The sequence below is a fragment of the Ptiloglossa arizonensis genome, chromosome 1, assembly GCF_051014685.1.
Source record: "Ptiloglossa arizonensis isolate GNS036 chromosome 1, iyPtiAriz1_principal, whole genome shotgun sequence".
NCBI lineage: Eukaryota > Metazoa > Arthropoda > Insecta > Hymenoptera > Colletidae > Ptiloglossa > Ptiloglossa arizonensis.
Genome location: NC_135048.1, coordinates 13,391,097 through 13,407,805, shown reverse-complemented (window position 1 = coordinate 13,407,805; position 16,709 = coordinate 13,391,097). Strand labels below are relative to the sequence as shown.

General features: G+C 39.7%; 1 protein-coding gene across 9 annotated transcripts in view; it reads right to left on the bottom strand.

The window, feature by feature from the left end:
* LOC143153205 (pleckstrin homology domain-containing family G member 5) overlaps positions 1-16,709 on the bottom strand; it is a 119,418-nt gene that overhangs the window by 98,814 nt on the left and 3,895 nt on the right. For 2 of the 9 annotated variants that reach the window (XM_076324160.1, XM_076324153.1), the window contains exons 2-5: positions 12,146-12,584; positions 10,444-10,853; positions 6,773-6,860; positions 5,277-5,364 (exon numbers count right to left, since the gene is read on the bottom strand). In XM_076324160.1, the coding sequence (XP_076180275.1) occupies positions 5,277-5,364; positions 6,773-6,860; positions 10,444-10,853; positions 12,146-12,281 (722 nt within the window). In that variant the 5' untranslated portion in view covers positions 12,282-12,584. Of the gene's footprint in view, positions 1-5,276; positions 5,365-6,772; positions 6,861-10,443; positions 10,854-12,145; positions 14,934-16,709 lie in introns of those variants that run through there. The other 7 variants (XM_076324177.1, XM_076324169.1, XM_076324193.1 and 4 more) reach the window with 6 other exon arrangements.

Below are 16,709 nucleotides of genomic sequence, written 5' to 3'. Positions count from 1 at the left end.
CGTTACATCGGGACGAAAAAATATTTTAGAATCCTTTCGCCGTGACCACCGCGGTCCAAAATATGGACTGTTTTTCCATTTCTCGTCTAACGAGCGAAAAAACTCGTATTTTAGACTTTAAAACCGAACGAACGGATCTCGCAAAGCGCATCAGGCAAAAAACTGGAAACGAAACCTGACAAAAAATCCAATTGCCAAAGAGCTATCGCTCTGTGTGAAAGAAACGCTCTTCCGATCGCATTAATTAAGCGGCTAGAAGAATTTTTTGATCCATCGTTGAGAATTTCCGCGGCAATTTATCATTTAGTGTACGCCGATAATTTATCATCGCGATGATCGAAAAAGCTTATTCGTTTTGAGAAAATCGTCGGTTGCGATATAAATATAACCGACGATCGCGGATAAATTGAAAATGAAATGGTTTTTCGATATTGTCACGCGCGTCCTGATGAACTTCGCGAATGATTAATGGCTGCCGAGTAATTTGCACCCGCCTCAAATTCGAACACAGTTTCGAAAATCGCGGTACAAAACTTTCAGCGCGTTTCGTAGCAGCTGTTTACGAATTTTAATTAACTTTCTACGTTTTTAATTAACGTTTCTCATGCGTAGAAAATATAACTCCGTGTGAATCGAATAAAAATAACGATAACAGAATCATTGACCGGGCAATAATCCAAGGATGAATCCACGTGTTTCAATCGATTCCGATGGTAAAATTCAAGGCACAATTTTTTTCATTACCTCCGCGTATTCTACTCGACGAGAGGATAAAAAGTTCCGAAGGAACCATATATCGCGAACGAATCGTATTCGAGCAAAAGATTATTAAAGTTTGAACCAATAAAGGCGCGCGGAGTTGCTGCTGGGGGGTGAAACGCTTCTCTCTACCTCTCCACCGTGAAAGATAATCTCACTTCGATAATAATAAACTATTATCAACTTTCCACACGTACGTTCTAATTTAATACCTTATCCAGATACACTTGGAAGAATCTTTCGTAAACAGTCTACGTTTCGGACCGATGCAGTGCTCTAAAAAAGCACATCAAATTCGTAATTACTCTATAAAAAATATCATCCGTACAGAGTTCTTCCATTTTCGAATTATTTAGAAATCCTCGAGATCCTACAAAAAAATTCAGTAATGAAAAATCTACCACTTCTTGGAAAACCCTATCGAAGGATTAACCCTTTCCACTCGAGAGGCTATCCTCGATCGCCACTCAACGCGGTGTACTTTCTACAATTCGGAAAACCATCGTGGTTTGAAATTGAAATTAAAATCGAATTACTCGTTTCTTCTAAGATATGAACATACGTATATGAAATGTTGGAATAAAAATATACCGTTTTAAATTAATTACACGATTTGAAGGATTTCATCGAGGTGCTAGTTTTCGATAGCAGAAAAGCTTCGAGGGCGAAGGGTTAATATCTCGGATGTATACATATATTTTAAATATTACGGTTCGGTAAAATAACTTTTTCTTGTATACACTCTGTGCAAAGTTCCGAGGAAATAATCCGAGGGCATCTCGTATTTAACCTTTCTTCGGTGTTTTAATCTCGCCGTGAGATAAATACCGCTGGGACGAGCGTAGGGGTCAGCGAGAAAAGGGATTTCGCGAAAACAGTCTGTCCCCGTTGGTTTACGTCTCTTTTGTCTTCTCTGTTCGCATTCGTCGATGCGTTGACCAAGTATTGAAGGAACGCGTTAAGAATCGCGCACGTATTCCTTTCGTTTCGTTGTAACGGTCCGCCACTGATTAAAACCTCTTTTGCCGGTTTCGGTGTGTACGTTGCAGACCTTCGGCCACACGCGCGCCACTCGTTTCTGTGTATCTCTGTGCGCTGGCCTGCGTAGGCATTACCGAGATTGGGTGGGAGGAAACTGTTACTTCCGTTTGCTCATCCTTCCGAATCCTTTCAGGGAAAATTAACTATAGCCTGATCTTATGTATGCCAGCTGTAATTCCAGTAGGACTCGTGACGTGGCTCGGTTTATTAAAATAGAAACCGACGAGAATTGAATGCTACTCTTTGGTTTTATTAAGAAAGTCTGGCTGAAACGGTCTGTTCGATTGGCGGCCACTTTAAAAATATTTCGATACGAATTATTAACACTTCCTAGACCGACGATCAAGGTTGCACAGCAGCAATTACCGATCGTCGTCCTTTCATCGTGATCGATATTGTGGGTACGAGATAAATATCGGTATGACTGGGTGTGAATTAAGAATGTTTGGGGAAGAATGTACGACATCGAGCGGATGTTTATAGTTTACGGTAGGATATCGGTTTCGAGAGTGTGCTGGATCGTTAGGAACCAAGAGGAATTTCGATAGATATTATTAACACTCTTCAAACTGTCAATCAAGTTTGTACAGCAGCAAGGGTCAATATTGTAGGTACGAGATAAGTATCGGTATGACTGGGTGTGAATTAAGAGTGTTTGGGGAAGAGCTACGACATCGAGCGGATGTTTATAGTTTACAGTAGGATATCGGTTTCGAGAGTGTGCTGGATCGTTAGGAACCAAGAGGAATTTCGATAGATATTATTAACACTCTTCAAACTGTCAATCAAGTTTGTACAGCAGCAAGGGTCAATATTGTAGGTACGAGATAAGTATCGGTATGACTGGGTGTGAATTAAGAGTGTTTGGGGAAGAGCGTACGACATCGAGCGGATGTTTAAAGTTTACAGTAGGATATCGGTTTCGAGAGTGTGCATGGATCATTGGAAACGGGTCTGAAGTTTTAAACTGGAGGAGACGAACGAGGCAGTTGAAAAAAGGGCTTTGTTACTTGTGGGTGGGTCGTGGTCAGAAAGTGTGGATTGTATAGTGGGAGTTTCATGCTTGAATATATTTTACATTGTTATTATCATCAAAGAGGTGTATCGTTGACCTGTCTGAATGCCTAACGTTCCACAATATTTATATTTTATTCGTATACCCTTAGGGAGCAACGTGGTCGTTGAATGAACAGATCGGGACACCGATGAAAGGAATCGGTTCGAAACTCTTCAAGTTGTTCCACGTGTGAACTGGTCACAACCCCATATGTCGAAGTGGACAGTAATTGAAAATCTCTTGTGACTTATATCGACGAACAATGGTCCGGTATCGTCCCAGTTCACCGTTTGGCCTCCTTCGAGATTCATTACGAAGAAGTCCAATCGGTTGTATCAACGTCAAGCTTATATTCGCTGTTTAGTCCGATTTAAACGAAGAAAGGGATCTGAACGTGCGCGTTCCTTTCGTTTCCATCCATGAGAAAGAATAACCGGAATTGCTCAGGGCTAGCGCAGGCTAGGGGTACTTCTCGGGATTGTTAGCAACTGGGTCGAACCAATTACGTACGTGGCACGTAAACTTACGCTTTTGTAGTACAAGGTGATTCAAAGTGGTAACGAACGACTTCTTCGTTCGCGGATGGGGAGCGGGGAGAGGCGAGTCGTGCATCCTACAACACAACTCGAAAGAAAAAGTACATCGGGCGCAGCCGCGAAAATACATCAGAAGCTTGTTAGGGTCGTTTCGTGAAAACTGCCCGAGCGGAAGCTTTTAAAGTTTCTACGATGAAACAATTTCGCTGTATTCATCGAGGGCGAAGATCTTTTTAAAAAGACCGAGGTTCCCCGCTTCGAATCGACGCGCGCCGTGTTTCACCCTCTGTACCGAAGACACGAATCTGGATGGGTCGGTGAGCTCTGTGTACCAAAATGCAACACAATAGAATTTACTTTCTCGTTACTTTTACACCAGTTAATTACCCAATACGAAGATTAAGTCAACCATTTTTTATATTACACATTTCTGTTTCACGGGAGGAACTTTGAGGTTACGTTTAAAAGCTACCTTTTACAGTATTTTGTAATCGGATAATAAAGATACATAATAATAACAATGATATCGTTAACTATCGGTATAATTCAAAGACGAGATACGCCCGGTGCTTACGAACCTAACCTCCAATTAAACGAATAGTTCTCTGAGCCCGTGTTATTATTTTTGTAAATATGTTACGATGCTCTCGTGTCTTCTATCCTTAGCTACGATTCTAGTGGCGCATGCACTTCGTCGTCGGGAGTTGTACGTTAATTGGCGAAATGACCTTGGATGACCTTAAACAATTGTTTCTACCTTTTCTAAAGTTACAATGCCACGTAGAAAGGCAAGTGCGAGCTCCCATTCGAAAAAAAAATTGGAACCACTCAAATTATGTCCGAAATAAAGGGGTTAATCTTGTACACGGAGCTAAGTAAACAATCGTAGCGCGTCTATCGGTACAATCGGGTTGGATCGAATCGACTTGGCTGAGAGGGATAAGGAAATTGAAGTCTCTTTTTCGAATCAAATATCGATCAACGCTAGGTCGACACAGTACCGTCCCCTTTTTCGTCTACGAGAACGTCTCTTCGGGAATTAATGGTTTCGGTAAGACTGCACCCTTCCGTATTTTACCACTGATGCATGTGCAAGACCCCCTCCCCCCTACAGCGTAGCTGTGCGAGTAACGTCGAAACACGAGTTACGAGACTCCTGTTCGCAGACCCGTAAATCAAGCTGTTCGAAGGCGCAATTTGCTCGGTTTCTTTTAAACAAAAGGAATGCCAGCACTCGACACGTTAGGAAAGCGACTTTAATTAGCTGGAACTTGTTGATAACAAAGGCTACACCGGTCTAAGCTGATGCTATATAGATCGAAATTAAGGGTAAGCCAGTTTCCAGGAATCCACCCGGCTCGAATCGTCAGAGTACAACGAGGAATAAATAACGGTAATAAATACAGCTATAAGATGCGATATCTCCAGCTGAACCCGAGAAACGGTATCATCCCCGTGATTGTTTGCGTTTATTCGACGTTGCGAGTCGACGTGTTTCGTCGGTACGATAAACAAAAATGTTTCACTCCGTGACAAAGAAAAATTCGGTTTCTTATGCTAGGGTATTTCTGCATTGCCGTGGAATCTCCATCGCGCGAATTTTCGTCACACGAATTCTTTGCCACTTTAATTAATTCAGATGCTTCCGTTTCTCTTTTTTTCTCTCCGGCGTAAAAGGTTTCGTAAATTTAATTTCGATGCGCGTATAATTTTCGTCGCAAGAGAATTATACTATTGGTTCGAATTGATACATAAAAATAATTAAAGAATAAGATAACGAAGATTCGAACATTGTACTTGAGTTTCCAAAGGTCGTGGTTACTTCTTTATCGTTGGGTAAATTCGTATAAAAATTTCTTGAATAAATGTTAACTTTTACTTACAGTGATTTGAGTTCGGTGTGGTAATCGTCCGTGGCAGTGTGCGCGAGAGCGGGAAGGCTGCTCGCCTCGCTGGGTGGATTACTTAAATCTGCAAACGGGAACGTAGAACAATGTTTTGATAACAATTTCACTTTAGTTTGCCACGAAAGAGTCGTTAATACTTTGCAAAGATGATTGGAAGGGAACTTAACAAAGAAAATATGGCGTTATAGGTCCTCTTCCAATAGAGGATATACAAACAGTGGCACAGATTCGTTCCAACGTAAGGGTACCCCCTTTCCTTCCGAATCTATTAACCTAAACACGACTGATCTATATACGACGAGTCACATGAATCCCTACAACGTAATAATGCTATGTCGATAACTCGTAATGTGTAAAGTTTCAACTAGATTGTCAAATCAAGGTTTAAAATATTATTTATTAAATATGCGTTTTATCGGTGGTAACTTATTGAAAATTAATTGTAACATACGTGATCTAGATACGACGATTGTGAAACAATAACGTATATTTAAAGTTCAAAATAAGTATACTGTAGGCAGGCACAAACTGTAGGTTCGACTCCTTGTAAAATTGTTTTTATTATTTTGAAATATCAGAATACTTTATCTTTATATAAAAAATTGTATTAGTTCGTAAAATTATTGTTACTTGGCACACGATAATTGAATTTGTAATAACTATCGATGCGATCAAATTAGAATTGGTTAATAATTACGTCTTAGGAAAACGGATAACGAATGATGAAAATCTAAATGCTGCATTAGAATGTACGCAGTAAAATGTGTAGAGTGTCGTGCAACTCGTCGTATATGGGTTCGATAGATGTTTTCGAAGGTTGTGTCGCTCCGTGAACATACGTAGGGTTCTGCGGTCAGCGACACAATGATTTTACGTATTTGTGGGCGTCAAACACTTTGGCACATGAGAACGTAATTCGGGAACCAGAAGGAGAAGAGAAGGGGTAACGTGAACGTTGCCATTTACCCCTCACTTGGCAAGAATCCCTGTGCACTTGTACTTAAATACAGAAATACATTGTACTTAAGTACAATACTATTTACAAAATATTTATGAACATATATTTATACGGGTATATATTATACTTACACGTGTATTAATATATTTGTACAAGCATTTAATGTATTTATACGAGTATATATTATACTTATACGTGTATTAATATATTTATACCTGTATTTAATATATTTATACGAGTATCTATTATACTTATAAACGTATGTAATATATTTATACGAGTATCTATTATACTTACAAACGTATGTAATATATTTATACGAGTATCTATTATACTTATAAACGTATGTAATATATTTATACGAGTATTTAATATATTCGTACGAGTATATATTATACTTGCAAGTGTATTTAATATGTGTATACGAGTGTTCGATATACCAGGAAATTGAAATCAAGCTAGAAATTTTACACAAGTACGGACGAAAGAAAAATTAATTACGCGTCGCAATTACCTATAGTGGAATCATAATGGTCGCTGTGTCGTCCATAAGGGGCGGTTCTGCTCAAGAGCGCGTTCACCCGTCGCCTTGGACTCCTAGCCTGTCGGAGAATGCAATTTCTTTTACAATCGATCGTGACGCTCGAACGCACATGAAAATTAAGTCTCGAAAGATGTACAGGGTAGAGTTCGTCGCGAGTTCGTCTTGGTCCCGATAAAAAATGCACACCAGACAAGACGGAGGATCCTTGTTTCGTGCGAGAACGGAGTCAATGAGAATTTACCGTCTTGTGGAACGCCTCCGTTTAGAATCGACCTAACTAATCGATCCTTCTCTAGCATGGTTCAAGCAGATATCTTTCGCTGTGTCGTGTTGCACCCGTTGCCCGGATATTTTCATCCCCTTAATGCGTTCCACCTACGTTCGAACCCGATTCGCGACGAGGGGGGAAAAAAAAAAAAAAAAGAACGCATCAGGGGATACGGTTCAATCATTTCGCGATACATTTAATACGGTGCTCGATAACCGCACGACTGTCCGATATACGAATATTTACGACACCGCCTACGAGGCGAAACAAAATTATTGATCATGTTTTAGCGGCCACCGAATTTAAGGCTGATTCACCGCTCAAGGGAGTTACCTCGTGTTTACGATCGTGCCTTTAAAAGAAACTTCGTATCTTATTTTTTCGAGTATGAAACGTACAAAAAAAATTGTTTACCAATTGATTCTCCAATTTCCTCGATGTGTGTAACTTAAGGAGCTCGCGTTTCGAATTGAAGAACGAGTAACACTTGAGATTCTTTTTCGAAGTAAGGCGAGAAATATATTGAATTGAAACTCTTTGCGTTGATTTATATACTTGTAAAGATATTGAAGATTTTTTTTTTTTTCATATAATTTAGTCCAATAACCGACCGATTATTTTTCTACATCGAAAAGCTCCGTAATTGACGAAACGGTGGTAGCTTGGAATTTCTATGCATTCATCACCACCGGGTTAGGAATTTTATTGCTCGAAGAATTTCAATACCGACGCTTCGCTCTTTCCATCGGCGTAAAAGCGAACCATCGTTCTGAAAGGGAAATTATCTTCGTCGTGAGTCCGCGACGTTACTTATACTTTATTAATTTATCTTTCCTCGCCGGCAAGTCGAGCCTTATCGAGACGAGTCGGGCACACCCCGTCGAAACGACGAGAAAATATTATTATTGTTCCATTAAATGGAGGATGTTCGCGTCAGAGCTGGCGAAACTCCGATAACTTCGAAGATTCGGTTGAGTTTATCACGGAATGCGTCGAAAGGGACACGGTATTACGGAAATTGAACGTTCGTTAATTAGTATTCCGCTTTCCGTATAAAGTACACGTAGCATGATTAACAATCCAACGTCGGAGGTGAATTTTAATTCAATCCGATCGAGGAACATAAATGTCACGTCGAGTTTCTATTGTGTTGAGTAATAACATAAAACTCGGTCAATCTGTTGAACGAGATCGGTAAAACGGAAATTGCAATTCGCAATGAAATAATTTTATTGCTGGAACGAACGTTCGTTTCTTCCGTTACCTGCCGATTCAATTTTTTTATCGTTCGTCTTACCGTGACAGTGTTGCCTATGAAATTGCTTCGTTCACCGATTTGTAAATAAAAAGAGACTGACGGCGAGCGACGAAGAATTTTTCGTTAAAAAATTTTCGTTTGCAACCGTGAAAAGAGAAATCGAAATACGGATTACGTTGATTTTCGAGCGAAAGTGAAATATAAATTGAACAAACGGGAAAGGTATTGTGTCACCTTTACCTTGTATTTATTTGAATCGTTCGAAAATTGGATTGTCCGGGCAAACCTATTTAAAATTTCGGGACGATGTTTCCGTCATTTCGTCCTATAGTTTCGTCAGTATTTGCTTCGTTGGATTTTATATCAAATACAAATGCAAATCCACCCATCCCACCGTGGGCTCTCTCCATCGACTTGATTTCCATTTCAAATTCATTTAAAATCCTATTCAAATTCGATGGGAACGCTCATTAAGTCTTAATTGCTCGGGTGAACGTTGCGTAACTGGTACAGTTGAATCGTGGAATTCTACGAGATCGATAGAGCAAATCTCAACTACTGTAGTAAAGTAACTTCCAACGTACACCGTAACGTAAACGGTGCACCGTGTTCGTCAATCGTGATAGGAAGAAATGCATCAAAGTGAAAACCGTAGCGATTCACCGGCACGTTACATTACAGGGTGTCCCGTTCGAAACGGATCGTCTTGAGAGATATACGTTATTTTCAATCGTGAAAACTAGTACGGTATTTATTTGTCGTGAACTGGCCGCTTTTCTCTCACTGTTTCTGCTTCGGTGCCGGCTTCCGAATGCGAAACGAAGAAATTGAAAGGAAACGAGAAACAGTACGAGACAGACGAGGTATTAATACGTTGTCTCGTTCTGTCTTTCGAACGTTTGATATTCTTCTCTTCGAGCGGAATAATATCTCGCTTGTCTCGTACCGTTCTCCATTCGCTTTCAGTTCCACCGATTCGCTCTCGTTCCGTCTTGTTCTCGCTTTCGAAAAGGTTACGCTCTACGTTACGTAGCACGTCTCGGTCCTGAGTTGAAACAAAAAGAAAAATGAGAAACGATAGCTCGGGAATCGTGTCCTCTCTACGTTACGTAGCGCGTCTCGGTCCCGAGTTGTTGACTCGCAAGAAATAAATACTCTAGTACCATCGATTTTAGAACAGATGTGCTTCGATACTTTCGTTGTGAAAATGTATCATTCGAACGAAACAATGAATCGAATCGAAGCTTCGTAACTTATTGCAATAATTAAAACCCTCGAAAGGAAGTAAGAATACCGCTCCTCGTATACAAAAATAGTAACTTGTGTAAATTGTATCGTGTCCGTTATGAAAGTAAAATCCTATCAAGATGGCCTGTTATAGTAATGGGATTCAATCGCGGTTTATCTCTACGTTGAACGGACAACGGTTGGTCTAGCGTTGCATACCTCTGTATCTGCGAAAGGAAATCTTACGATACAATAAATAATTCATTAGACTTTCCTAAACAGATCGTTCGTGTAGTTTTTATTGTTCGACGTTTCGAGCCACCTTCTGTCGGCCCTCATCGGGATATTTTAAAGGTTGTACGACCGGTATTTTTTATTACCAAATTAAATATTTTGTCTTCTTAAATTTACAAATTATCCTACTTTCTATCGCGTGAAAAGTAGTGTCTCTGTTAAATAATAAAAATTGCTTCGTCTGGAAGCTTAAAAAAACATTTAATTCTGTAACACGCGTTCGAAAAAAGGGGCGACCGAATCATTGAACGATAAAGATACACCAAGTTGTTCGATAAGTTTCGTCGTTTTTTCCATTGTAAAAAAATACACGACCCTGCAACTTTGAACTGTAAATACACGAATGAATCGACAGATCTACATGAAACTTCACACATGTTCATCATGTAGTACCATCTTTAGAAAAATAAAACAACAAACCTAATATTCCCATTTCTTATCGAATGAGAAAATTGATCGAGCAACCTATCATGATTCCTTTCAACGAAAGTTGAATGAATTATTCACCGTTCGTAACACCGTAGCGCGATAATACAATTTTGATAAATTCGTACAAATAATATATCTATAAATTTCATTGTTTAGAAATCTTACGAAATTTGCGTCGGAGAAACTCTGGGTCCTGGTGACTTGAACCTGGGAAGGAAGTATTTCCTTGATCTCGGTGTTCTTTGAAGGAACGACATCCAATTCGTCGAGACATTCATCTTCCACCAATGAGACCAGACTGTTATACCATTGCGCGCTGCCAGTCCTGGTTGGTTTCGGTCTCTCTTGTACGCGGTTCAAGTCCTTACTGAAGCTCAGGCTGCGCCTAATCGGCAGCAGGCCGCGGTTTATCGCCGCCGGTAAAACCGCGCCGCCTCTTATCAGCGAACCGATCTTCCGACGAAACGAACCCTTCCGTTCGAATTTCCCGCTCGATTTCGCTCCGTTCTCCTCCGTCAGCTCTTGCGGAGCATTATCGTCGCTGTTCGGATTCCCCGGCTCGGTATTCGATTCTTCTGAAAGTTACAAATTTTTCCCAGTCTTTATTCCTCGATTCGCTATTTTTCAATACTTAACCCTTTGCGATCGTATTAAATTTGAACACAAGTGTCGTATCGTCGGAATTAATTTCCTTTGAAAAAGCTACATATTTTCATCTCCTTTGAAAAGATACGTAAGATTTGAGATTACGAAGGATAAACAAGATTTATTAATCCTTTTGCGAACTTTGGATATATGTACAACAATGTGTTTCGATGTAACGTTTTTATATAAACATTGTATTTTATAGTTCTCCGTCGCGTGGTATCTTTCGAAACAGTCTCCAACGTACAGTCCTGTATGTCCTTTTCGACTACATGTATCGCAAAAATAATTAGTCTGGTGTCTTTCGCCCTTGATCTTTCCGTTTGAACATTAGGAACAATATTTAATTTTTATATCTTCATAGTGCCGCAATGTGTGCAGTTTTTCAGTAAGGAAAATCATTAATCCCCTTTACTGGATTCTGTTATCTCTAATAGGAGCACCGTATTGGTTCGTGAATATTTATACATCTAATAAAATAGAAATCGACATTTTTCGTCGAATATTAATACAAGTAACCTCAAGGGGAAGGGAGATTCAGAATGTACAAAATATCGTCGATCCTTCAACCGTCTTTAGACATTCAGGTTCGTTCGGAGAAAGTGTAAACTAATACGTAGTTGAATAGAGTATAAGATTAGTATGGTTCCTTGCTGTGGTGGCTAAGAGCAGACATACGACCGTAAAGGGTTAATATTATTTATGAGAACCACGCGAGGGAATCTCGCAAATTGTCTCCGATTTCGATAAAACTTTGCCCAAACGTTCACGATCCAACTGAAGAACCATGCCCAATTTCATTACCATTACTTCTCGATCTCGGGGGAGAAACCACCCCTTATATTACAGCCATTCGTTTTATACGTGGCCATATAACTCTCAAATTGCTGAAGATATTGAAAAATCTTTCGAACGAAAATTGTATCGGAGTTCCAGAATCATTCTCTAGTTAAAGACATCAAACATTTCTTTCTCGAAATCTGCCAGGTTACAGTCCCACCCCTTGCAAGAATACATTGGTTTGTTCGGAAAGTCATTTCGTTTTTTTCGAAACACGATCGTTTTTAGAGTGTACGAACATTTATACGCCCAATGGAATAAAAATTGACATTTTTCATCGAATATTAATACAAGTAACCTCAACGAGGGAGGGAGGTTCGGAATGTAAAAAATATCGTCGATCCTTAAACCGTCGAAACACGTCGAACAGTGACGGTTGTACCTGATTGGTTCTTGGATTCGGTGGTCTTCGTGGTATCGTCCTGCGCTTTTACTGCCTTCGTGTTACGAGCAGAGGCTTTCTGGCTCTTCTTCGACTTTTTCGAAGCCCCCTTCTCGTCCTTTTTCAGCGTTGTCATCGTGCCAAGTTCAGCGCTCGCGCAGACACATATGTACGATCAACGTTTCTCTCTCTCTCTCCCTCTCTCTTTCTTCTTTTTTTTCTTCTATTCTCCGTCGCTGTCTCTCGTGTCGGAGAAAAAGAAAAGGATTCACCGCATCGATGAATTAACCGTGTTTTTTCAGTGTTCCCGAAAAATATTCATCGGGCTTCTGCGAGGCTGGCTCGAGGTATTGGCCGCAACATTTTCGCCGAGGTCAGCTCCCGCGGAGATAAACGAGCGTTTTACGTGTAACTCCAATCACGCGAAGCATTTAAAGCGCTGCAGATGAACCGTCAATAAACGTTACCGCCGAGGTCGTGGGGCCGAGTTACGCGGATAACGCGTTCGAGCGAACAATTAAACCGTTTTGCGCTCGATCCACGGTTATTGTAAATTTCTCCGGTCTCGGTATTCGCCGCGGCGGACCGTAACGTTTCGCCAATCACCGCGATTGTATTGTCGCGCGAAATTGAACGAATCGACCGAGATCGCATTATGAGCCACTGAAATCGTATGATCGTTACGCGCGCGCGAAACTATTCGACGTAAACTGCACGAGACTCGGGGGCGTGCAGTACTTTGTTTTTTTTTTTTTTAGCACAAAACAGTGTCACGAGGTTTCAACGATTTTATTCTCAACGAAGAACTGAGCTCGATGGATTGCGTATCTTTGCGAACGCGACAAAATTGATTGTTCTTTTCTTGCGTCTATGATATTGTAGTCGACGGTGTTTAACGAAATTCTATTTTTTTCAACACGGAACGACCGTCTGTACACGAATTATGCAGTGTAGCTGTGCTCGCACTGCGCGTATGTGTGGAATATAAACTACTATATTTATTGACGTGTCTCAACTGTGATCATTTTGTCGAGTATTCTACAATGGATCTTCCTTTTAATAAAAAAGGAATCGAATCGATTCGTCGAATAGTTTCTTTTCTATAATTTTTTAAGGAAAGTCCTTTTCGCAGCGATAAAGGTATATAGCCCCTTAAAAGGAATGACCAGAGTACCAGATGGAAAGGAACGTAATTTTTACAATTTACCTCTGATCGCACTACTTATTCTTCTATTCTAATTTATTAATACACTAGAGGTGCGTTCTACGGCGAGTAGAATGAAAAAAAGAACGATTAAAGAATATAAATTGTATCGAAAGTTATTTGTCGTCGAAACTGATCGTTGGAAAAAGATACTGTTTAATGATCGTCGAGTTGTTAGTCGCTCGATGCATCCGAGAGAAGAGATTTTAATGGTGCATTAATTTGCAGTAACGTCGCTACCTTCTGATCCTGACTTTTTGTAAAATGAAAACTTGTGCTGAAATAAATATCGTATAAAGTTAAAAATAACGGTCAATGGTATTGAATTTCTCGATTTCTTTCAGAGGCGATAAAAACGAATGGAACAATGAAAAAAGCTACGATAAACAATATATTTGAGAATTTACTTGAAAAATTTGAAACAATATGTTTGTTACATTTCGAGAAAACTTCACTACTGGGCCGAAATACACTAATGCACTGTCGAGTGGAAACGAATAGAAAAATTAAAAAGAAAATTGGGATAAACAGTATATTTGAGAATTTATTTGCAAAATTTAAGTCAATACGTTTGTTACATTTCGAGAAAGCTTGACTGCTGGTCCGAAATACACTAATACACTATCGAGTGGAAATGAATAGAAAAATAAACAAAAATAGTATACACGAGAATTTACTTGCAAAATTTGAATCAATACGTTCGTTACATTTCGAGAAAGCTTGACTACTGGTCCGAAACACACTAATACACTATCGAGTGGAAACGAATAGAAAAATAAAAAAAAATAGTATACACGAGAATTTACTTGCAAAATTTGAATCAATACGTTCGTCACATTTCAAGAAAACTTGGCTACCGGTCCGAAGTATACTAGTACACTGTCGAATAGAAACGAATGGAAAAATAAAAAGAGATAGTATAGACGAGAATTTACTTGAAAAATTTGAATCAATACGTTCGTCACATTTCGCAAAAGCTTGGCTACCGATCCGAAATACACTAGTACATTAGGTTTCGTCCTATTTACCTCTCCAGTGGTTGTATTATACGGTGTGTGCGTTTGAAATTCCTTGTCCTTGCGACATGGACTATTTAGTAGAAATTCGGCATTCGAACGACACGTAGGGCGACGCTTCCCGGGAGGGATGAACGGTATTTCATTGATTGACGCAGGTCCGTCGCACTGGGATTTCGTTACGACTTGTAAATAGTTTGCCTCTACGTTTGCCGAACATAGGTAGAAAGGTTGCGTGCAGTTCACGAGGGGATAACAGGACACTTTGTTTGCTGCCGATACGTTGCTGTTTGAATACGAATTAAACGACGAGTTCTCGTTACTATGGATAATAAATGATTACGGATACCGAGAACGAATCCGTGAATGCACGCCTATTATCGAATAGAATAATATTAAATTATATTCAGCATCCGAATCGGTAATTAATCGTCGAGCTGCCGGCAATAAATCATTGTCATCGGAAGCAATAAACCAACGGTGTTGTATCGCGCACGATTGATTTTTAAATCGATTTAACTTTCAGATGGATAATAAAAATAACATTACTATTGTCACCGAACAGACACTGGAATTATTACTTCCCCCCCCCGTCCCCTCCCGTTTGGTTCTCGATAAATTGAATAATTGTTAATCACGTGTCCCCAGCTACCGTATATCCGATTTTTGCGTTTCAAAGAACCGCGGTTGGTCACGCGTTGCAACCAGAGGCGCATTTAAACTGTATCAGTGTATTTCTTTCCTTATCGTGTTTTCTTTCTTATCGTTGCGACACGAATTAACCGTATCGATGTTATCACGCGGAATCTTACGCTTTCCTTTGCCGAGAAGTCGACAAAATCCGCGCCGACGATTTTACGCGCTAATAATTTCTATTTCGCTCCCGAGTCGAGGATTTCGTGCGAAGTGAATCGTACCGGCTTTTTAATTTTTCGCTAAATGCGAACGAACGTCAGTGGCGTGCAATAAACACATTATGCGCAAGATTTTTGCCGCCGGGCTGAACATTTCGCGGTGTTTCCAATAGAAATTCAGTTGAAGCGAAACGCGAGCGTATTTATAGTACAATTCCGTCATCGACAATTAACGCTATCGTTAAGGTGAGAGCGTATCGTGGCATTATCGTCGATTTACGAGAAACACAAGGAGCCGTAATGTGTTTGCACCTTGATAGCGCCGTAAAAGTTCGTCGAGTCAACAGGTTTAAAGCGGTTTCGGCTTTTACATGGAAACAGACAATCCTAGAGTCGGTTTCCACACACGCGCGTGTATTCTACCGTGTATCGATTTACGATGGTACTTAATAACGAGTAATGCAACGAACGAAAGTATCGCCACGACCGGGAGCTCGTGTAATTGCTCCCAGATCGGGAAAATCTTGGAATCATCCGCTTAATTCCTTCCAGGAAATGTAATTGAAAGCTTGGAAAATTATTTTCCAAAGTAGCGGGTGCGATCCCCTGGTATTTCACGATCAAAGAGAACCGCGAAAGAAAATCTCTTTCGCGTAGAAAAACACGATAGATAACTTCAGGGACGAATTTGCTTTGTGTAAAATATACTGAATTTCTAACCGATGTTGATCCAAGATATCTATCAACCTTGCGACGAAGTCGCGCTGTTATATAATTGATAAATACAATTATGAATATTTATTCCTAATTGTGGTAATTAACTATCGAAGAAGTTATCGAAGAAGTTAGAATTACTTATCGCGTTTGATAAACACCGCCATATTTCCGTCGAGGAAAATTTAAACAAATGTGTTACTCGAATTTTCACGAGCGTTAAATTTTCCCTAGGTGCATCGACAAAAATAATCGTTTACATTTAACGAAGAAAGAATTCGATCGAGCGGAATCAATCAAAGTAACTTGAATTTCATTTAATTACGATAAACGTTACATCAATTTCTTTAACAGTGGCCCCTTTTGAGTACAAGGAACTATTCTCGAAAAGAATTAGACAATTTTACTTTTTCGCCATTTGCGTTTAACGTTACGAATAATTGAACGTGTTGGATCATTTGTTTTCGTCGTTGTGTATGAAACTTTTCGTAAAAAATGTTACTGTTGCATTCGACGATGGTTTTGGGTATTCCTATTTGCATCGGTTCATATACGTGTCTTTGATACCGTTCGATTAATTAAATTAATCTTTGATACAATTTATGAGGAACCGTTAGTTGTCTATTTCAATTCCACGAATATTCTAGACAAAGACGCTGTTAATAATTGAGTAATTTTCAAAAGAAGTTTGAAACTTACATTTACATATGTATCTTCGATATCGTTCAATTAATTAAATTAATTTTTGGTACAATTTACGAGTACCGTTAGTTGTC